This window comes from Barbus barbus (assembly GCF_936440315.1).
Source record: "Barbus barbus genome assembly, chromosome: 2".
NCBI lineage: Eukaryota > Metazoa > Chordata > Actinopteri > Cypriniformes > Cyprinidae > Barbus > Barbus barbus.
In genome coordinates, this window is record NC_136730.1 from 23,350,671 (window position 1) to 23,374,370 (window position 23,700).

Consider the following 23,700-nt stretch of genomic DNA (forward strand, 5'->3'; position numbering starts at 1 on the left):
ATTTGTATAATGACATGGGTATGACAGAGGTATTACAATATGAAGGTGGTTTATGAGGACACTGCCTATGTCCCCGTAATTCAAAAGGCTTAAAAAACATACTAAATGGTGTTTTTTTGAAAATCTAAAAATGCACAAAGTCTCCTGTGAGGGCTAAGTTTAGGTGTAGGGTTGGTGTAGGGCAATAGCACACACAGTTTGTTCAGTATAAAAACCATTACGCCTATGGAGAGTCCCCATAAACCACAAAAACCAACATGTGTCTGTGTGTGTGTGTGTGTGAAAAAATCAGATGTAAACCCCTTTGTAATTCTTAACAATTTCATAAGTAACTGTAATTTAATTACACATTTTTTATTAGTAACTGTAACTAATTACAATTACTTTTATTTTGTAATTAAATGAAGTAATTCCATTACATGTAACTAGTTACTCCCCAACACTGGTCATAAAGACATTCTGCGACTGAATAAATGCACTTCTTGTCAAGAAAAAAGAGACAGAAGTAGCAGTTATGAGTGGGGTGGCCAACCCTAGGATCCGCCCCTGCATTAATGGCGTTAAATAATTAATCGCCTGCATTAGCGCGCTAATTCTCATAGATATATATACTGACTAGATCTCGCCTCTGACGCTGCTGTCCATAGGAACGATGCGTCAGCGCGGCCGCCATCTTGAGTCGGGGGAAGCCGCGTCTACTCTGCATTAGTTAACATTGGCAGAGAACTATCAACGATTAAAATCACCTTAATTTGTTTAATTTTCAACCGATTTTCAAGCCGTTTGGTTTATTATAAATGTCAGACATATATTTATGCTAGAACATAGATTAATTATTTTACTTATATATAAGTAAAATAATTAATCTATGTTCTATCATAAATATGTGATATTTCATATACAATACAGTACTTAGACACACCTACATAACTAATTAATTTGTTCTACAATGCACAAAACAATTACAAGGATGCTGATAGTGATATGAAAAAAACATGAATAATATAAAGTATATATAAAATATAAATAAATAATAGAGCAAAATTTAAAGAGTTAAAGGCAAGAGTTAAACAAACAAAGCGGGAAAAAAACAATTATGGACTTCCTGACCAACAGACCTTAGAATGTTAGGATGGGGAACCTAACATCTGCATCTAGGCAGAAATGAAATCATCATAAATCGTCCAAATCTCAAATGATTTTGCTTAGTTTTTTGGTTTGTTCCAACTGACAGACATGTATTTATGATCGAGTCCAGAGAAAATTGAAGCTTTTGATATTAATCTACTTCAAAACTAGGTGTAAGTTTATTATTCTTCCACTTCAGTGAACCTAAAATTAACTATTGTTATGTACCTTAGCCTAGTCTACTGCACACAAAATGGCTACAATGGTGTGATATCCATACTTAAAAATACATGTTAATTAAAACATTTGAATTGTACTGGTTTATTTTGTACATCAGCAAGCCTGCAATACAATGACCCAGCGTAAAATGGTTATATAACACAAAAACAAACATAACGTGCGTACATAGTGTGAAAACATCTTCCAGTATTTACAACAGCTTATTAAATGATTAGGCTACAGTATATAACAGGTTAACCATTATTTGAAAACATCCAGTTCATGAAAATATCTACTACAGCACAAAAGTCCGGCATCTTCAGAGTTCATCTGAATGCAGGGAAACTTTGGCGCCTTCTTCAGATCCCCGACCCAAGATGGCGGCGATGTTGACGCATGCTTAGAGGCCCAAGGCGACATCTAGTCAGTATATATATCTATGGCTAATTCTGACAGCACTAGCATATTTAGACATCCCCTTTTCTAAAGGACCCTGTTATAAATTCCAACATGTTTTTGATAATATTGACCTAGAGAGTGCGGAGAATTGCACTGCGGTGTTTTTTCCAGACTGAGCAAAAAACCTAGGGCTAGTTCGCAATAGTAGGTTTTTTTACCGCATCCTCTCAATCATTTAAAAAACGGTCTGATTGACAGCAGTGGTTCTAGAGGCAAAGTCGTTCGGAACGAGGAGGTCTATCATATGAATATCGCGTGTATGTGCGGAAAACTACGCAGTGTAGAATCGTTTACGCCCTCAAAATATGCGATACCGACCCCCGGTGACTGATTTCTTTCAAATTTCTCACAGGCCCACCGAGTTTCGTTCCGATTGGCCTCCGCTAACCTAATAGGTGCTCAAACTTCATCGGCCAATGGCGGCCATGTTTTTTTTTAGATTCGCAAATGCCCCCATAGACACTTGTGGCACTTTGGACCAAGACCGTGCACAGCGATTTTCATCTTGATAGGACAAATGGTTGCCTAGTTATAGCCATTTTTATGCTTTTTTCCCCCGCTTATAGCGCCACCAAGCGGCCAATCTCCGCGATTTTTTTCCTGTGACCTCAGCTTCTGAGTTTGGCAAAGATATTTCACTCTGTTGTTCAGGAGTTATAGACCCTTTTTCTGTTAGTAAACACTGACTTTTTTGTGGGCGGAGCTTAGGTGGAGGCAGAAGGATTCCCCTGACCGCTTTACTAACGCTAGCTATGAAGTTTGTTAGCTTGTTTTTTTAACAATGACTGGAGAAAATCCGACTTTCCTGCATATGCTAGGTCACTCACTGTCCGGGACCGCAATTGTTATTTGAAAAGGTTCGCTTTAACGGACGGAACCAAATCGGCCAACCCGTAATGTTACACGCTTTCTCAAAGCTTAAAGGGATACTCCACACATTCTCTGTCATCAGTAATGCATGGATACGTACTGTAGGTTTATTTATGCTTTGATTTGAACAGAATCCGCGTATCAGAATCAGAAGAAAGAGCTTTATTGCCAAGTGTGTTTGCACACACAAGGAATTTGTCTTGGTGTTATGAGCTACCAGTACAGAAAGTACAAACATAGTGCAGACAACATATAATTAAGGTGATAAAGAACACTATCATGTGTTACTGATGACAGAGAATAGCCTAGGCACGTCCATCGGATGTTCTCCAAAATGGCGCTACGCTGACACAGAGAGACAGAGAGGAGACGAATTGTTGAATACATGTCTTTATTTTTTGCATACAAAAAGTATTCTCGTCGCTTCATAAAATTCAGATGGAACCATGATGGCAGATGGACTATTTTGACAAGGCTTTTTAGTCGTTGGTGTAGAGGGAGAAGAGCAGTGGGGAGAGAAGCAGCCCTGAGGAGCTCCAGTGCAGGTGATGGATGTGAGTTTTCCCAGCCTCACTAGCTGCTGCCTGTCTGTCAGGAAGCTGGTGATCCACTGACAGACGGAGGTGGGGACGGAGAGCTGTGTCAGTTTATTCTGAAGGGTATCCGGGATGATGGTGTTGAAAGCGGAGCTGAAGTCCACAAACAGGATCCTTGCATAAGTCCCTGGTTTGTCCAGATGTTGGAGGATGTAGTGCAATCCCATGTTGACTGCATCATCCACAGACCTGTTGCTCGGTAAGCAAACTGCAGGGGGTCCAGCAAGGGAACAGTAAAGTCCTTCAGGTGAGCCAACACGAGCCTCTCAAATGACTTAATCACCACAGACGTTAAAGCAACAGGTCTGTAGTCATTAAGCCCTGTGATTTTTGGTTTCTTGGGTACAGGGATGATGGTGGAGCGTTTGAAGCAGGAGGGGACTTCACACAGCTCCAGTGATCTGTAAGATCAATGTGAAGATGGATGATAGCTGGACAGCACAGGCTTTGAGGCGGGCTGGAGAGACACCGTCTGGGCCTTTGGCTTTCCTTATCTTCTGTTTCCTGAAGACTTTGCTTACATCATCTTCACAGATCTTGATTACAGGCTGAGAAACAGTAGGGGGGAGGGAGGGGGGAGGTGTTGATGGCTGTGTTGTGAGATGGTCAGAGTGGGTGTGAGGTGTCAGACCAGGCTTTTGCATTTCAAATCTACAATAAAACTTATTAGTGGGCATTCTAGCTTTAACAGTGATCAAACTTAAGTTTGCATCAAAGCATTAACATTTGGGTACTGTCATTTTAGACACGTCCAAAACTGTTGCAACAGAGATAGAAATACAATTTTTAAATACATGAATTATGTTTCCATCTTTGTTGCCACAGTTTTGTTAGTGCCTTTTTCTGTTCTAAAGAAACACTTTTGTCCTTATAGTGTCTGTACAAGTCATTGGTGTTTGGTGACGAGTTTTTGGCTCAAGGTCTGCATTTAAAGTCACACCAGAGGTGTTCAGCTGGGATCAGGACTTGGCTTTCTGCAGACCAGTCAAGCTCTTCCACACTGACTGAATCAATCATGTCTTTTTGAACCGTGCCTTATACACAGAGGCACTGTCATGTTAGAATAGAAAAGGGTCCTGTCCAAACTGTTGCTATAAAATTAGAAGCACACAATTCCCTAGAATATCATTATATGCTTTAACATTAACATTTGTACTCATAGAAATTACTAAAGTAGTCAAACATGTTAATTAGAAGGGGGTGACCCAATACTTTTGGCAATATAGTGTATATAGTTTTGGATTGCATTTTCTCAAGATATGTCCAGATGTGCAGTCTACCAATAACAGTGACAGCAGTAGGAACGCCCACAAGTGTCTTCACAGTACAGACTCTAGCGACATACAGCGAAAAAATGAGATGGTCCTCACTGCAGAACACAAGATCCAGGGGGCGAGGTTGGATCCAGATTCAACTCCTCCCTTACATATACCTAAACCCACCCATCTCCACCCCTAAACCTACCAATCTCCACCCCCTAGATCTAGATCCAGCCCCGCCCCCTGGATCTTTGTTCTGCAGTGAGGGGCTACTGGAAGAAATCGCTGGCGGTGTGAACGGGGCATTACCGTTTGATCTGCACAATCAGTTTTATACAGAAATCGCTCATCTGTGACCATTCTAACAATTACAATAGGGTTTCAGCGCTACGTGCTTGAACCCCTTAATATACATTTTTGAGGTAGGCTTCATATAAAATGGATCTTTTGTACTGGACAGAATTGTGTTATTTGAAGTTGGAGAAACAGGTTGTGCCCTGCTTATAAATGCACATGTTTGTGTATTTGACAGAGCAGAGGTGCGGGTAATGGCAATTCGTGTGTCTGTCTATAATTCGAGAGTGACTGCGTGATGATGTGTATGCACTTTTCCTGTAGGGAGGAGATTATCTGGCTTCTCACACCCAGCTGAAGCTCAGTTTCAGGGGCCGTAGAGCTCGCCAGAGGGTACAGAGCCTTGTTGACCTTCAGGGAACACAAAAGTTCCAGGAGCATTGTAAATTCCCAAATTTAACTTACATCCAATACTTCCACATACTTAGTGCATTGATATTTACCTGCTCCAGGCCAGTGAAGGCCACCCCAAGGTTCACACCATTTCGGAAGAACGTCAGTGTTCCAGCGCTCAAGTCCAGCAAAACCCCAATGACTGTATTGCTTTCATAAAAAGGCTCTGTGTATTTTTGACTCCTCCCATTATGCCAGATGAAGCCTTTGTATGATAGACCCCAACTCTCACTGTCGATGCCTTTGAAGAAAGAAACAGGACGATCAGAACAATAACATAATGATTCAAGGAAAAACATTGTGTGCTTTTGTACGCTCTGATTGTTCTGTACTTTTCCTCCCTTGTTTATCTATTCCTGTTTGATAATTAGATGATGAAATTCGTTTTTAGGTTGTCAAGTGTCATCAACCTGAGGGAGTTTATGTTTGTGCTGTGTGGAGCTGGGCTGGGCTGATTTGGCTGAAGAAGAATATGAGCATTCCTAAGAGGAACATGACTCACCTATGAGGTTAACAAACTTTTGATCCCCTCTGTGCAGAAGTGCATTTTCGGTACCGACTCCCACCATCACAGAGCTTCCATATAGAGGCTCAAGGAACTCAATCTCCCAGTAATGCTCACCATGAGTGAAGCCTTACACAGAAATATGCGTTATTTTGTGGTAATCAATTATCAGAAAATTCTACCTCAACACATGATAGTTATCCTCAGGACTACTAATCAATACTCTACTAGAGAATAATAAAAGCCTTACTAACATTACAATTGATAGTTAAAAATTAACTTGAACCAAGCTTGTTGCAAAGGAAACTAGCACTTAATGTACAACTACTTATCACTGAACGTCTATAATCCTAAAACAGTATCAGCGTGATGAAATGTGACTGTACTTTAATAATAAATCTAGCTGACTTGTGAACAACCAAAACAGCAGTATTCACTCACAGAGCTGGGTAGTAACTGATCACATGTAATCAGATTCCAAATATTAAGTACTTGTAATTAGAGTAAGTTACATTTTAAAATACTCGTAATCAGACTAGTTACTTTTTTTATTGATTACATGATTATATATTATTCACACAATAGCAATACATTATTCAGAATTTATTGCTTCTGTCTAATTCCTCTTTTTTATCTTTTAAATTTCCGTTTCTAAAATAGTCTACCGCATATTTATCCTCAGAATATCCAGTTTTGTGGACATTCACACAGACTAGTCATTAGTCAGGTCAGGTGGCGGCAGCATTTGACCACTGGATTTACAAAAATCATTTCAGGTTTAAGAAGTGTTTCAACATTGCATCAACTACTGATGAACACATTCATTTTTATTTGAATTATCACTCAGTAGGTTATTTAAATGTATTATGTATTATTGAAAGGCTTTTATCTTTCAAACTCATTAAAATGCACAAATTCTTATTTCTTTTTTGCAGACATTCTTAAACTTTTTTTGTCATCTGAACCTCTTTCACCTAATATATTTACTTTAAAGGGTTGGTCAATCAGCAATTGTGTAAAAGACAACATCTCCCTTTGCACTGAACTTTGAGCGTCTTCATTTTGCAGATGTTGTTTATGCCCAAACAGAAACATTACACACTAGCTAAAGTTAAAAAAGTGAAATCATATTCAATGACCTCTTTTAGTACCCCTGAGATTTTAAAATAAATATTAAGTATCACATGTTCACAGTTCTCTGACATTGGTTAATGGGCATATGGCGTGCAGGTAAACATAAAAAATGTATTCTTTTTTAGTAGATTAATTATTTGGATTAATTTTAAAATGATTTATTTTAATTTTACATTTTTGTTATTTAATTACATTTTTGCCTTTCATTAAACTCACAAACACCCTGCAGTTCCTTTACGAACCCCAGTTTGGGAAACCTTGATCTAATATAATGTTTAATACACCATGTTAATTACAATGAAAGGAATATATTTCCTCAATCTTTGTGTTTTTACATCATTATGGTATAAGATTATCCTGTTCAAATCAATGTGATAAATGAGTTAGTTGAAAAGTAATCTGTTTATTTTAATTTAACACATTTACTTAAAATGTGTAATGTAATGGATTATGTTACTGACTACAATTTTTGTCATGTAATCTGGAATCAGTAACGGATTACAATTTGTAAGTAATCTACCCAGCTCTGTTAACTCGTGTAGAGAGAGACCTTCAGACTGACGGCAGGTCGTTTTTATTGGCTAAGGCCCGCCCACGAGGCCGTTTGACTGACACGTCAAACAACCAATCATAGTTCGTTTGGTTTGCGTCACGTTTCGGGGCGTGGAAACTCGGATGTATTTCTTTTTTAAAAGATTATTTGCCGCGAACATTAAATATTTCACATACTTTTAAAAATCCATCGTTTAGTTGATAAGCGTTCGTCGTCACATTTGTAAACAGGACGGCTTTCTTCTTTCGTGAGGGTGTTTGGCGCCACGGCATCTTTGTTTCCCGGCGGACCGAATATAAACACCACACTCGCGTCTCCCGGAAATCCGGTTTAATTCAACCAGTCAGATGACGACTTCGGCTGTGTCCAAATTCAGGGTCTGCATCCTCCTTAGGATCCTTCCTACCCGGTTGAAGGAGGAGGGATCCTCCGACGTCCGCAAAACCCGGAAGTCGGTGTTTGTGAATTTGGACAGCCTACCCTTCTTTCAGTTCCCTCCCTTACCAGTTGCTCATATCCTGTCGCCTAGCAACCGTGACAGCGCCAAGCAAGAAGCGGGAAAAGAGTTATTCTCCTCATTTTAATTCTTTTGGAAGAAATAAAGCAATTAAATAAATTAAATACTTTCTTTGCTCGTTGTCGGAGAGTTTTTTATATCAGACTACAAGACAGTCACATCCAGGTAAGCCATTATAGCCTATTTTTATTTGTTTTTAAGTATTCTACTAATTTCTCCTACAAATTAATTGAGCCGAAGCATAAACTTTAGCTTGTTTTGTCAGAGAAACTCCTCTCCCACTCCGCTACCGCTCGCTTCGTCCGCCATTACGCTCTGCCAAAAAGAATTATGGGATAGGTAGGACGGGAAAGGATCCACCACACCCATCCTTCCAATTCGGGGAAAAGGAGGACGTATTTGTGGGCCGCATTTGAAGGATCCTACGAATTTGGACAGCCTTCGTCGCGGCGCTGTGACGTAACATCCTTCAAATGAGTACTCCGAAGGATGCAGACCCTGAATTTGGACACAGACATTCCTGAAGTGTTTCTAGAAAAGTGTGCCACATGCATCAGACGTGAGACTAGCTCACCTTTGGTGCCTCTGACCCCAGCAGTACCCTGACTGTCCAGCAGAGGGCTGATATGAAAATATACAGCTTGTCGGCACAGAGAGAGATGAGCATCAGGAGATTTACTGTCTGGATCCCATTCCCAACTCTCCCAGGTGTGACCTCTAAAAAAACGCAACATATTCTCTCTACAACACACAGCATACATAGGCCTACATCAATGACTGTACAGTAAAAACAAACAAAACTAATTCTAGCTACTCAATATCCCCATTACCAAAACTAGTTTGCCATATTTCTAATTTAATATGCATAAGTTATTATTACATAAAGACAACGAGTGTACTATGCTGAGATATCTAGCCTGTTTCTTAATATTTCAAAGCACGGAGACCTTTCAGACGAGTGAGCTCGATGTACACATCTACTATAGAGAAAACATACGTGACTTACCAAGTGTACACTAAATTATGTAATCCGAAGTGTAATGAAGAATAAACTAAAACTTTCTTTTAGGCACTTGAAATCCGCTTTTAAAATGGAATAAAGACTACTCAAGTTTACCTATGGTCGTTCAGACAGCTGGCCATTTCACAAAAAACATTTCACAACTGCTGTCAAAACAACACTGGATTTATCTAAATATGGGAGTAGGCGTGTTTGTGGTATGGCGCTCATGAATTTTACAATAGCCTCTGCTGACGTTGCTTGGTAGCCTTCCAGTAACGCACCCTAATTAATATTCATGAGCTAAGCCGTCGAGTTCCATTGGACGAACGTCGAGCTAGAGAATATTCATTAGCTAGTGAACTCCAAGGTTTGCCTACAGGAGACACAATGTTTTTGACCAGTTCATTATTCAAGGGAAACAAAAACAGGCCTGTCTGAAATAAATCAGTTTATTACACAACATTTACATGCCATATTAACAAAGTGAAGAGCGAAAGAAGACACTTAAAATAATAAAAGAAGGTCCAGCTCCTAATGACTTGCCAACATAAGCTTTAAAAAAAACAAACAAACAAAAAAAAAACACATTCCTCACTGTGTAAAGACCTGACACGTAGTAATGATAAACTGTCCCTAATTTCAAAAAAAAAAAAAAAAATATTAAAATGTATGGTTAAATGCATTTACAGAACGCAGGTAAGCAGACAGACTCACAACTTACTGTTGTCAGTGTTCACTTGTAGTGTGTCATTCATGTTTAAGCCTATAAAGAAAAACTGGACAAATGATCAGATTATTCACATTTTCCCTTGAATTAGCATTGTAAGAGAATTGAGATGGTACAGCGGTACAATGACAGAAATCTGCTTCAGTGACTAGTCAGTGAACTGCATGTGGTGTTGTGATGAGCAAAACAAAAATAAAGGCTGGAACAGGTTTATACATTCATTACAGTGAGCTTTACTTACACAGTTCTGCTATTTTAATAAATACAAGGGTTGGAAATTTAATGTTGCTCTGTTCCTATAACAGATGCTGCTCTCCTTATACCTCAGTTCACTTTTTTTCTTGAATGATGATTCTCCTCATAGCTCATTGCACAAGGAAAAACTGACACAAAACATGGTTTAATGCAGACATCCAGTGAGGGATGCTTCAGTGAAGGAAGCAAGAAGAGTAAAGAAGTTGTGAAGAATGCAATCTCTGGTCTGTTTATTGTAGCGTGTCCACAAATGCATCAAACTCATCAATGTTCTTCTCATAAATGGCCAGTTTCTCTGGAAGAGAGTCCTGCAAAAATACATGTTCACTGTACCAAATATCTAATTATGAACACATCACAATGTTACTATGGCATGAATGTGAATAAGTCACTTTATGTATAATTTGTATACAGATATAGTTGTATACAGATTTTAAGTGAACTAACTACATATAAAAAATACTTGCAATTATTTCAGTGGTTCTTAATTTTACTATCCACACAATAAAACGTTTTCCTTAAGACTTTAACACCAACCCTGGTTTGGTAATCTGTAATGTAATTATACCTACAGTATATGAATACTCTCTATGTCTCTACTCGTTCTCATACCTCTCGCTTTAAAGCTCAACCTGTCCCATATAGACGGCAAAAATGTTCAGTATGTGCTCTGACAAGAATTTGTTTGCTTCTCACCAAATCCTCAGCCATAGACTGAGCGCTGACATCAAAGGACAGGCTTGCGAGTTGAGGAGGGTTTTGAAACTCTCTATAGAAAGTTCCCAGATCCATTGGCAAAAGGTCATCCTTAGAGAATGCAGGTTTCTGTTTGGCACACAATCACAGAACTGGTCTTTAAACATAATATGGATCATATTCGGCTTTTACCATACACTACTTAGAACAATATCTGGTCTGGGAGGGCCACTGGCCTGCAGAGTCTATTGGCAACCTTAATCAAACTCACCTGCCTGTAATTTTCAAGCAATTCTGAAGATTTAAGTTAGATTTTTCATGCGTGTTTATTTAGGAGCTAGTCTTTTCTTGTTTTTACTTCTCTAGTAACATTTGTATTGATTTTAGCCCAACACTAGAGCTCCGATCAATACCAGAACAGTGCTGCTAGGTCAAAAATAACATGATCAAGTAGGTCTCTTTGGGCCTCTCTTATGCAACATCAGCTCACTAGCTTCAAAGACTTCCAATTGGTGTGGGATACTGCATCATTTAACGGTGTATTTATTAAATAAAAATAAAGGAGAGTAAGGTCTTCTTCAGATTTATTAAACATCAAGCATATGTAGTTTTCTCTCAGGTCACAGTCTAAGTTTCATTTTTTGATGAATAATTGATTTCTCTGTCAATAGCTTGATAAAGCTCCTTTCTGCTGTCAAACCTCTCACAAGAGGAATTAAAAACAACAAAATGCCTACCAGTACCCATCTCTCTGGTACTCAACAGTTCCCATTCACGCAGTATAATTTTAACATTGAGCCTTTCAATGTGCTCAATGTTACGTAGTTCTCAGTATCTGGAGAGGAAAGCAGATCTTGATAAGTGTATTTTTATCATGTGTGTTGGTGCACTTACAAAGTCAACCATGACAAAGTCGTCTTGCGGCTGCCCCCCACTGTGGGTTGAGCTGTTTGAGTGCAGGCTGCCTTGCAAGGGAGACGAAGGAGCCGGGGATAGGGGAGGGTGCACCTGCAAACAGAGAAAAACACCTCTAAATCAGAGACACACAAAAACCGTATTAGGAGACAGTGGACGATGCATTGGGTTTTCTTAATTTGAAATGCATAAGTATGGGTGATTTTTTTTTTCTTTCAGTACCATTGGGTCGTTCTCCTCCAGGTCATAGGCTCTTGGAGCGAATGCAGCAAAAGGAAGATCCAAACTGGTTGTTGTCACCTGAGTTACACACATACACAACACATTAGAATGCATTTTTACCTCCCACTGAACATGACAGTGACTTTTTGCACTTAGCAGTAATACTTCTTATATTATGTACTTGTTAAACACGGTACTAGCCAGTCTTGACTTAAGAATATTAACAAATACAAGCTTAATATATACACACTACCCTTCAAAGTTTTGGGGTCTGTATGATTTGTAAAAAAGAAATGAACAATTTTAGTTTTAAAGAATGCATTAAACTGATCAAAAGTCACAGTTACAACATTTAAAATGTTACAAAAAGATTTCTATTTCAAATAAATGCTTTTGATTCATTAAAACAATTCAGAAAAAAATGTTCACAATATTAAGGTGCGCTATGTTTCTCAACATTGACAAAAATAATAACAAGAGGAAAGATTTTTTTGCATATTAGATTGTTGTCTGAAGCATCATGTGACACTGAAGACTGGAGTAATGGTTGCTAAAAGTTCTGTTTTGCCATCACGAGAATATATTCAATTTTACAACATTAAAACAGAAAACTGTAGTTTTAATAGTCAGTTTTTACTATTTTTGATTACATTTAACCTAGGTGAGCATAAGAGACTCAAAAACATTAAAAAACCTCACCGACCACAACTTTTTGAATGCTAACTGTATGCTTAACTGCTCAGTAGTAAGATTTTTATGAGAATGTATGAACTATTTCAATGCACATGAAGGTAATTTTTGTTTTCTAAAATAAATTAGAAAAAAGACAATTTATGTATTCTAACCTGAGTGGTGGCTTTGTTGACAAAAGCCCCAACTTTCCTGGTGAAGGTGGTCTCTAGAGCATCAGAGGGGGACAAGGTCTTCATCTCGCTACCACACACACACACAAACAAACATGGAATCAAATTTTGCTGAACTGACAAATGAAAAATCAGCACCGAACAGTCTGAATCTCCTCACACTCTTACCTATTACAGGATGTGGGTGGTGCTGGCTGAGGGGATTGTCCAGTGGGGCATGAAGGGATACGACCATGCTCAGCTGCAGTGCCATGAGTAGGCTGAGCCGGCACCTGTGGGACTCCACCTTCTTTACCGGGCACAACCATCTGATTAGGAAGAGACACATACTTGGTCACCGCAGTCAGGTCAACTCAAAACACACACTTCTGTAAACAGGTGCAAGTAATTCCAAGCAGCTGTTCTACATCAGAAGGGATGAGGGGCATGAAGTTATGATAGGGAAAGTGGTGCTTTTGCATGTGCGTAATGCGTATGCACTGGTGTGTTGTGTGCTGTACCTGGTGAGGATGTGCAGCAGTAGTACAAGCTGTAGGATGGCACAAATCCACAGTTCCCAGGGCAGGAGTCTGATATGACAGACGAGAGCTGTACAGCTGAGAGACAGAGAGAGATTCATATCACAATAAGAGTCAAAAGTCAGATCAAGAGGCCTTTTTAAGTCTGGTCCTGTATAAAACTCACTGCAGAGCAGGGAGCGAGAAGGGTCGGAGTAGTTATCAGAGCAAACACACAAATGCTTCAAGTAAAACAGCAGGCAGGTCAGCTCAAGGAGAAGGCAGCAGTGATTGTGTGCGTTTGCCTGAGCAGTGCTCAAACAATCTCTTGTGTGAGTGATACTGCATAACCCTCTTAATTAAAAGGTTATACAAGGTTATGAAGGGTAAGCAGTGGGGTATAGGTTACTGGGGCAGGCCACACACACTTTTTACTTTAATTAATCTATCAGCTGCATGCGTGTACACTCACTTCTCTCTCTCACACACACTGGACTCACTTGCTGTGAGATGCCAAGCCCCATGAGGGGAACCTTCAGTGTGGCCATCAGAGTCGGCTTAGGTGTCTTAAAATGTACCTGACTTACTGTACACACACACTACATGCACACAGAAAGAAAGAAAGAAAGAAAGAAAAACAAGGGCAACAACAGAAATGAAAGCACTACCACAGAAAGAGATAATGGGGAGAGAAACTGATTCTATGGTCACATAAATGACTTTTAACGCTTTTTTCTTCTGCACCCTCCAATACTACACGAGAGCATTTTGTGGAACTGAAGACAACACTTTTGTACTGAAGCAAGTACACTAAGACCAGTATTATTTATTTACCATTTAAAATATATATTTATTTTATATTTTATTTCAGCTTTATTTCAATTAATGAATTTAGTTAACAAAAACAACACCAAACAAAACGGCAGACTAATCAAACAGAAAGGAAAAAGAAAAAAAGAAAGAAAGGAACAACTAAGTATAGGGAGGATATGTACTGTACTTAGCAGCAATCTCAAATCATATTCATGGCTGGAGGAATATAAAAACTATAATGACATTTAAAGCATGAGACCTGTACATCAAGGAACTGCTGAAAGAGACTCATGAATGAAAACAGCTTATCCATTGTGAGAGGTTACCAGTTACTCTCTTAATGACAGGCTGCACTGCACCTGTACTGAAGCCTGGCTTGTACAAGGAAGGTGGTGAAGGGTTATATTTAATGGGATAGATGGGAAGGTGATAGTGATGGCATTACCTGTGATGGTGGGGAGGTGGAAAAAGACGTGGTGCACACCTCCTGAGAGTCTTCTATTCCTGCATAAGTCCCTCCCTCATCTTCTCCAGGTGCTCTAAGAGAGAAAAAAAGAAAAGAGCTGGTTAGAGGCCAGAGGTCAAGAAAGCAGAGTGTTTGAATCCCTGTACTATCAATATGTAAAAGTGATTTTTTTGTTATTAATGGTTTAATTCCAACTTATTCTGAATGCTGAAAAAAAAACATTTAAATATTGTATGTCATTCTAGTGTACTATAAAAAAAATATTAATTTTGATATAATACAGGTGATATTCGACATTGCAATATACACAACAGTTTGGGGTTGGTTTTTTACATTTTTTAAAATGTTTTGGAAATTAAGTCTCGTGCTCACCAAGAACACATTTATTTGACCAAAAGTACAGTTAAAACAGTAATAATTTGAAGTATTATTACAATTATTTTTTTTCTATCTTAATATACATTACAATGTAATTTATTCCTGCGATGATAAAGCTGAATTTTCAGTTGCCATTCCTTCAGAAATCATTCTAATATGCCCATTTGGTGCCTAAGAAACATTTCATATTATTATCAATGCTGAAAACAGTTTAGTACTTTTTATATATTTGGTATATCGTATGCTTTTTTTTTACAGAATTCTTTGATGAATAGAAAGAACAGCATTTATTCGAAATATAACTGTTTTGTAACAATGTAAAAGTATTCATTGTCACTTCTGATCAATTTATGTCTTTGTTGAATAAAAGTATTAATTAAAAAGTATATTTAAAAAAAACCTCTCTCACACCAAACCTCTGAACAGTAGCCTATCTATACTGTGATTATGTGTTTATTTATTTACGCACCTGTAACTGCAGGGATGCATGTGTGCCATATTAGTGAAGGGACGCTCCACAAAATGATCAATGATGATACCCATGATAGGGCCTGTCCTCTCAAATTGCCTGCGAGACACACAAGGACAATATCTTGAACTACAAAACTACCCAAAATATATGAATACATCAATGTGTTGCATTAGTGCTGGGCGGTTTGACCAAAAAAATCTGTATCACTTTTTTTTTCTTAAGGATTGTGGCGGTTTCAGGTTTATGACCTTTTTTTTCCTTGAATGTGCCTTTGTATGAATCAGAATTTGAATCAAAACAAACCAAACAAAGAAGGGGCTGCAAGTTTTGATTTAAATTAGACTGTATATCACATTTTAAAGCAAAAACAGAAAGGTCTGACTTTAGCTTTGTGAAAATGTACTACATAAAAACTAAACAAAAAGAGCAAATGGGATGAATGAGAACGCAAGTTCTCTCTCTTGACAGCAGGTGGCGCGAAGGGATAGCAGCAGTATAGCGTTTCCCTGGTTAGCACTGCAAACAAAGCAGCACTGCGCTTATGAAACTACTTTATTATGCATTAAATGGAGGCAAGACGAAAGGAAAATACCATCTAAACTTTTCTGAAGACAGTCAGTTCACCTAAAAAATACATTCATATAAACCTCCACTCCCAATTCAGTATTTAGGATTTTCTTCCAATATTTCACGCATAGTGAACAGTGAGCTTGCTCTGCCTGCTACAGGATTTTCTCCTCTGCACAGACACAGCTGCAGCTACTGGGAACACACCGTGTAACAATAATTACTGTTTTTGCATTATTGTAAGGGGTAGGTTTAGGGTTGGTGTAGGTATAGACGTTAATAAAACAATCTAATAGGTAGAACATTTAATTTAGCATAAATCTATGGAAAATTAAGAAAAATTATTATTTATGAAGTAGACATGTAAATATATCAATATTTCTCCAAGTACGTGCATTTTTGGACTATAAGCCCCAATGGATGTAGTTCAGTGAAGCTACGTGAACACAAATAAACCACAGCATATGTGACTGAATATGAATGTGTTTTTATTCTGTTCAAAATATCATGTATTATTTTGCACTCCTGACAAATTAAGAAATTACTGTCACTGCAACCGTGTTTTATCATAACAGTGGTCAAATATCGAAGCTGGAGTCTTACATCTTTCTAATGATAAACAGTCTGTCCAGATCAAATAGTTTAGACTTTTTTTGGTGTTGTGGATGTGAAACAACAATAATCTGAGGCTGCAGCAATATTTGCACGTTAATAGTCAACTCTCAATTCATAATGCTGTCGATGTTGCTTAGGCACTTGTGTCAGTATGCCAGTTTTTTTAAAACGTCTTACCAGTTGTGTAATTCAAAACAGTTTATCGCCCAGCACTTGCATACGGGAAGCTGTAATGCATACCTTGAAGACATAAGGGCCAAATTAGTGCGATATGCACAGGACAAAGTGATGGTGCCTATGGGAGTGCCTACAATACCCACTCGCACTGTCTGGAACCCTGCAGATAGAAGTGAAGAAGATACTACAGACCATCTACACAACCTTTATTAGTACTTTGAAGAGAGCCCTTCAAAATATTACCTTCCCCGAGACCTGTCAGCTGGACGTCTCCAAAATAGATCCTATCAAAGAGATATTAATAAAATCTGACTGTGCATGATATCCTGTTTTCCCTCTATGAACTCATGTATCAGGCAATATAAGGCTTTGTGGAGTGTAGAAGAAAGTGTGTTGAGTACCTGTAGAGTATGACATAATCATGACCTTGTTTACGAGAAAGCTTGTAAGCAGGTGTCACTCTTGTGATGGCCAGCAAAGACTTGAGCAGCAGAGACAGCCGATTATAAACTGTATAGGACACTTTAATGTCCTTATCACACCTGGAAGAAAATGCAAACCCGAGTTATGCCCCAGTATAGCAAATATTGACTTGCTGATAATGTATCAATCTCAACACAGAGCAGTTCTCAGTCTGTATAGGGGAATTGTGTGTGCTTACTTTTCATTCATTTCCAAACACCATGTCTCCAGCTCCATGGAGTCTCCCTGCATGAGTAAACACAACTTCTTAATACTCAAGTAAACATCTTTTTGATTAAGTTCAGCATTTCATCATAATTCTGTTAATATATTGATAATGAACTAAAAGAAAGACTAGACCTCTGAGGTTTTGAGGGAGATCTCCACACACATGGATCGGCCGATGCCAGGCAGCTGTCCAGCAAGCGCTTTTTTTGCTTCATGAGTCACCTCTGGGATGTCTTTTATTGCCAGATTAAACTGAATAAAAACATGAAAACAACCAGACATGCAGATTTAATGTTAGTTATGATGTAAATATACCAGAACCATTGTATGTGAAGTGTCCTGGATGTGTCTTACCCAGTCTGAACCTGTCGGTGATGAAGATGAGCAAGTGCTGATCTTCTCTCCAAGCCGGGCTTGAACTATAACTTGCACTGTCTGAAAGACACACATAAAGCAAAGGATATCATCACCCTGTCACCTAAGATACCAGATTTCATGCACGCAATAATACCCTTAGTACTGTAGAGTTTAATGTAATCACCTTCAAGGCAAAGAATTTGATGAACTTATCCAAGTCTTTCTTATCCTGTGGGCTCAGATCACTATCCATTGTCACACGCACCTAAGACATACAAATTAAAGACAGTTTCCTCAGTGCACAGTGAAAAAGCCGATATAAATAACACAATAATTGAAAAAGTACATAATACACATAACTGTAATTCTTTCTCAAATAATGAGAAAGAACCAAATTGCCTATCACAGCTATGCTGATGATACCCAGATTTACCTATCCTTATCTCCAAATGACTAAGGCCCCACTGACTCCCTCTGCCAATGCACTGATGAAATTAACAGTTTGATATGCCAGAACGTTCTTCAGTTAAACAAGGAGAAAACTGAAGTTATTGCATTTGGAAACAAAGATGATGAAGTTCTCAAGGTGAATGCACACCTTGACTCTAGGGGTCAAACAACTAAAAATCAAGTCAAAAATCTTGGGGTGATTCTGGAGACAGACCTTAGTTTTAGTAGTCATGTCAAAGCAGTAACTAAATTAGCATACTATCATCTCAAAAACATTGCAAGAATTAGATGTTTTGTTTCCAGTCAAGACTTGGAGAAACTTGTTCATGCCTTTATCACCAGCAGGGTGGATTATTGTAATGGTCTCCTCACCGGCCTTCCCAAGAAGACCATTAGAGAGCTGCAGCTCATCCAGAACGCTGCTGCCAGGATTCTGACTAGAACCAGAAAATCTGAGCATATCACACCAGTCCTCAGGTCCTTACACTGGCTTCCAGTTACATTTAGGATTGATTTTAAAGTACTTTTACTCGTTTATAAGTCACTCAATGGCCTAGGACCTAAATATATTGCTGATATGCTCACTGAATATAAACCGAACAGACCACTCAGATCATTAGGATCGAGTCACTTAGAAATACCAAGGGTTCACACAAAAGAAGGGGAGTCTGCTTTAAGCTATCATGCCACCCGCAGTTGAAACCAGCTTCCAGAAGAGATCAGATGTGCTAAAACATTAGCCACATTTAAATCCAGACTCAAAACTCATCTGTTTAACTGTGCATTTGTTGAATGAGCACTGTGCTACGTCCGAACTGACTGCACTGTACTTTATGTATAATAATTTTTATTTCTAATTATTCTAAATTCATTTTAAATCAATTTTTAAATAATTTTAAATCAATTTTTAAATCATTTTAAAATTTCTGGTTTTATTGTTGTGATTATTTTACTTCCTTTTATATAAAGCACTCTGAATTACCATTGTGTATGAAATGTGCTATATAAATAAATAAATAACTGACAGTCAGGTGAACTGGTAGGGTATGATGGAGGAACAAGCCCCCTTAATCATAATGTATATTTACACTTAACATATTTTAAAATAGTAACATATTTAGATACAACATGTACAAGATGTGTGTTATAATGTAAAATACTGCATCATCTATTCTACTTAAATTTGTACTTTGACAATTTTGTTGAATATTTGAATGACCAATGACAGACAAAGCAGGTTTTAATGAATAGCAAAGATATCTGAAATGTACATCTAACTCATAGAATTACTGAATAATAACCATTACATTATAACATATTACATTATTATAATATAATAACAATAACATGGCACTAAGGCTCTCCTGTGCCAGTTCTAGTGGCAAAACTACTACAGAACTTCAATATATATATATATATTCTCCATAGATGTAAAACCTTTCATTGGTCCACACATTCTTAATTAACAAATAGAAACAAAATCTTTAATATTTAACATAATGTAATGTCACTATTTTCCAAAGATACAAAATTAGACAAGTTAACCTCAAAACTGTTTCGACTAACGAAATCTTAAAAATTTTGAAAATCAAAGAGTATTCTATAGTCTTTGTGAGACTGTGTGCCTTCTATAGTCAAGAGAAAAAAATAAGGTGGAGGCAATCTTGCACCATCCTATAATAATAGTAATAAAGCTCGCCTCGAAGCATTTAAACGCACTGAATAGAAAACAACAACACAGCACTAAATCAATGTCAAATGACAGCTGACAGTTCATCTGATTTGAGATCTGAAAACTGTAGACCTGCCATTTGTTTCTCACAGTCAAACTGTTCACAATTATCTGTATGTCTGTGTGCAGACAATGCTAACCCCTTAGCAAAACATGCGCATATACTTACAGCTCATCACAGAGCGGAGATTCAACTGTTAACACCTAGAATATAACGTTAAGTGTGCAATACACCGTGCTGATTGCGTAAAATGATCAAATACAGCCTGAACGATCCTGTATTTTCAATTAATCACATCGTAGCACCACAACGTCACACACTTACAGGCACCCCATTTTTTGTTTATTTTGTTTGGCTAGATCAGGAGTGACGTGTTGCCTCTACCGATTCAACCACGCTACTTTCGTTATTTTTTAAAATTTGAATAAAGAAGTGCATGCAATTATTATTTAATACAATTATATTCACATATGTGTAACATTTTGATACGCACTTAATATGGCCTTGTCTTCATTTATTCTTAAAAACAACCAATACAAATATCGAAAGTGCAGCGGCTGAACAGGAAATTTGTTATTTGAAATTTGATTCCTGTTGAACAGGAAATGACGTCAGATTTCAACGTCGGCGTACACAAACAATCGGCAGTGCAGGTAAAGGCGAAGTAATTTTCAGGCAGTCTGACTATTTCCACTACCGTTGTGTTTATCGAATACATAAATAATTCGCGCACTGTGAGATAATTTAATTCAAGAGTTGGTTATGCTCGGTTTCGATTTTGTGTAAAATACTGTACTGAGCTCGTTACCAGTCGACAAAAAAACTCGATCATATCACCAGTTCAGCTCAACTGAGATAAATGTTGTAATAAAATGTGATTAGGTCAAAATAGGGGTTAAGCGTGGGTTGTAAGCAGCCACACATTGAGGAAATCAATGCAGAAATATATAGACACACACACACACACACTATATGTACATATACAGTTAGGTCCGTATATATTTGGACACTGACACAGTATTCAGAATTTTGGCTCTGCGTGCCACCAGAACACAGAAATGTGAATAGACAAATAAACATAATCATAAATAAAACGTTAATTTATAATATTTTATTGAGAATTCTTTGGCTGCCTTAAGTTTGGAACTCATGGACATCACCAGAGACTTTCCTCCTTTGTGATGCTTTGCCAGGCCTTTACTGCAGCTGACTTCAGTTGTTGTTTGTTTGTGGGTCTTTCTGCCTTTTTTGTCATTTTGTTTTCAGCAAGTGAAATGCATGCTCAATCAGGTTGATATCAGGAGATTGACTTGGCCATTGCAAGAATATTCTGCTTTTTTACCTTTGAGTTGCTTTTGCTGTATGTTTTGAGTCATCGTACATTTGTACTATGAAGTTTTAGATGTTTTTTGGCAAAGTCTAATCTGGCCTTGTTTGCACCTTGTGGTGAACCCTCTGTATTTGTTCTCGTGAAGTCTTCTCTTGATTGTAGACTTTGGCAGTGACACACCTCCCTCCTGGAGAGTGTTCTTCACTTGGCTGGATGTTGTGAAAGCCTTTTTCTTTACCATGGAAAAGATTCTCCGATCATAGCTTTCAAATGCAAATGGCACACTTAGAATCAACTCCAGACCTTTTAACTGCTTCGTTGATGTAGAAATAATGAAGGAATAGCCCACATCTATCCATGAAATGGCTTTTGAGTCAACTGTCCAATTATTTATGGTCCCTTGAAAAAAGGGGAAGTACATATTAAAGAGCTGTAATTAATTAACCTTTCCTCCAATTGTGATGAGAATACCCTCAGATTAAAGCTCAGCGTGTGCACTTTAAGCCCATATTCATTATATAACTGTAACATGAATATGTTTTACAGCTAAAATAATAAAAATGTGCCTGTGTCCAAATATATATGGACCTAACTGTATAACAAAATGTACAAATAATATTTGTTGTTGTTTTCATCCACCACTATATAAGTTTACCCAATTATGATGACTTCTGCTGAGAAGCCTGGAAATGTGAAAATTTGGATATGTTTTTGGATATCATGTTTTACATTCTGACATGGCATTACATGGCACTAGCTGACATTCACATGTACCATTTGCCCACAGGTCCTCCTGAGTATGTTGGAATGGCAATCTCTATTGCAGTCCTAGACTGTGACCTGCTGCTGCATGGCCGTGGGCACAAAACACTTGATCGATTTGATATCGAGACAGTCTCAGATGAATTTCTGCTGACAACATTCGGCTTCCCACGTGAGTTCATTTATTACCTGGTGGAACTGCTAAAGGACAGTTTGTTGAGACGGACACAGAGGTCACGAGCCATCAGCCCAGATGTTCAGATACTCGCAGCCCTGGGATTCTACTCAACCGGGTCCTTCCAGAGCAAGATGGGAGATGCGATCGGCATCAGCCAGGCCTCCATGAGCCGTTGTGTTTCTAATGTCACTAAAGCTCTGATTGAGAAAGCACCAGAGTTTATCGGCTTCACTAGGGATGAGGCCACCAGGCAGCAGTCTAAAGAGGAGTTTTACCGAATAGCAGGAATTCCTAATGTCTTGGGAGTAGTGGACTGTGCGCATATAGCCATTAAAGCTCCTAATGCAGATGACTCTTCCTATGTAAATAAAAAAGGATTTCACTCAATCAATTGCCAATTAGTATGTGATGCCAGAGGACTGCTGCTGAGCGCTGAGACACATTGGGCAGGTAGTCTGACAGATAGAGCTGTCTTTAAGCAATCCAGTGTGGCAAAGCTGTTTGAAGAGCAAGACAATGACGAAGGTTGGCTTTTGGGTGAGACACATAGTTTGGTTGCAGTAGTGACTTTTCTTAACATTGCCAAAGATTCCTGTGAAAATTTCCTTGTGCTTTCTGTGTCTCGCCTCCAGGTGACAACCGTTACCCTCTAAAAAAGTGGCTGATGTCTCCAGTACAGAGTCCAGAGTCCCCTGCTGACTACCGCTATAACCTGGCTCACACAACGACGCACGAGATTGTGGACCGCACATTCAGAGCCATTCAGACACGTTTCCGGTGCCTGGATGGGGCAAAAGGTTACCTGCAGTATTCCCCAGAGAAATGCTCACATATCATGCAGGCCTGCTGTGTGTTACATAACATTTCTCTGCAGTCTGGCCTTGATGCCTGGACTTTTGAAAGGACTGAGGCCACAGACCAATCAGGGGAGGATATTGATCCCACTGACACTGTTGACCCAGAGGCTCTCAGAGTTCGACAGGAACTCATCCAAAATCATTTCAGCTAGGATGGAATACCGAATTCAACATTTAATTTTTTTAAAGATACACATGCTATTGTCTTCCTGTATGCTAACATTTTGTTAAGGAATATTCCACCAAAAAAAAAAAAAAGATAAATTCTGTAATTTCACCACTAATTTCATCTTAAAGCAAGGAAGTAAATGAATAAATAAAAACAATGAGATGTTTCTCAAAATATGTTCTTAATGTTCAACATTAAAAAGAAAGTGACTTCTTTATTGGTCCTGTGAACACAAAAACTGCAAAGCAGGATTTTTTTTTTTTTAATTAGTATTTACAAATACTTTAGGAATGAGATATGAAAATGGACAGGGTCTTTTATTAAGTTACTGTCATTTTAATTTCGTTGTAAAGACCTGTAAAATGATTTAATCAATAAATAACACCTCAACGGTAGTTGTGTCTGTTTATATCGCTGCAAAGTGCATTATTTGTTTCAAAACTTGAATTAGACAGGAACAACTGACTTTCCAAACAAGGCAAACCTCTTGCTAGTTATTAACTTATGTTGTTAATTTTGTT

The 23,700-nt window shown here is 38.2% G+C and overlaps 3 protein-coding genes across 8 annotated transcripts; 1 reads left to right on the top strand and 2 right to left on the bottom strand.

The window, feature by feature from the left end:
- Positions 1 to 4,897: 4,897 nt before the first annotated feature.
- LOC306877377 (SPRY domain-containing SOCS box protein 3-like) lies at positions 4,898 to 9,139 on the bottom strand. 3 transcript variants are annotated; one of them, XM_079429120.1, is made up of 5 exons: positions 9,105 to 9,139; positions 8,562 to 8,728; positions 5,781 to 5,912; positions 5,329 to 5,519; positions 4,898 to 5,236 (listed from the first exon to the last, which is right to left on the bottom strand). In XM_079429120.1, the coding sequence occupies exons 1-5, from the start codon at positions 9,128 to 9,130 to the stop codon at positions 5,033 to 5,035; spliced, it is 720 nt and encodes a 239-aa protein (XP_079285246.1). In that variant the 5' UTR covers positions 9,131 to 9,139; the 3' UTR covers positions 4,898 to 5,032. The 3 variants fall into 3 exon arrangements, with proteins under 3 accessions (XP_079285246.1, XP_079285247.1, XP_079285248.1); XM_079429121.1 differs by having other exon boundaries at positions 8,994 to 9,126; XM_079429122.1 differs by lacking the exon at positions 5,781 to 5,912.
- A 281-nt stretch (positions 9,140 to 9,420) lies between these two features.
- On the bottom strand, positions 9,421 to 20,282 carry LOC306877254 (autophagy-related protein 13). 4 transcript variants are annotated; one of them, XM_079428899.1, is made up of 18 exons: positions 20,052 to 20,282; positions 17,885 to 17,965; positions 17,698 to 17,778; positions 17,476 to 17,595; positions 17,315 to 17,361; positions 17,055 to 17,195; positions 16,897 to 16,937; positions 16,717 to 16,813; positions 15,292 to 15,390; positions 14,424 to 14,517; positions 13,666 to 13,764; positions 13,169 to 13,264; positions 12,837 to 12,976; positions 12,651 to 12,738; positions 11,806 to 11,883; positions 11,563 to 11,676; positions 10,669 to 10,797; positions 9,421 to 10,280 (listed from the first exon to the last, which is right to left on the bottom strand). In XM_079428899.1, exons 2-18 carry the CDS (start codon positions 17,951 to 17,953, stop codon positions 10,203 to 10,205), a joined length of 1,611 nt encoding a protein of 536 aa, XP_079285025.1. In that variant the 5' UTR covers positions 17,954 to 17,965; positions 20,052 to 20,282; the 3' UTR covers positions 9,421 to 10,202. The 4 variants fall into 4 exon arrangements, with proteins under 4 accessions (XP_079285025.1, XP_079285027.1, XP_079285028.1 ...); XM_079428900.1 differs by having other exon boundaries at positions 9,423 to 10,280; positions 20,208 to 20,236; XM_079428901.1 differs by lacking the exon at positions 13,666 to 13,764 and having other exon boundaries at positions 20,052 to 20,256.
- A 203-nt stretch (positions 20,283 to 20,485) lies between these two features.
- Positions 20,486 to 23,570, top strand: harbi1 (harbinger transposase derived 1). Its single transcript, XM_079429057.1, has 3 exons — positions 20,486 to 20,536; positions 22,001 to 22,690; positions 22,786 to 23,570. Exons 2-3 carry the CDS (start codon positions 22,021 to 22,023, stop codon positions 23,160 to 23,162), a joined length of 1,047 nt encoding a protein of 348 aa, XP_079285183.1. The 5' UTR covers positions 20,486 to 20,536; positions 22,001 to 22,020; the 3' UTR covers positions 23,163 to 23,570.
- The last annotated feature ends 130 nt before the right edge of the window (positions 23,571 to 23,700 follow it).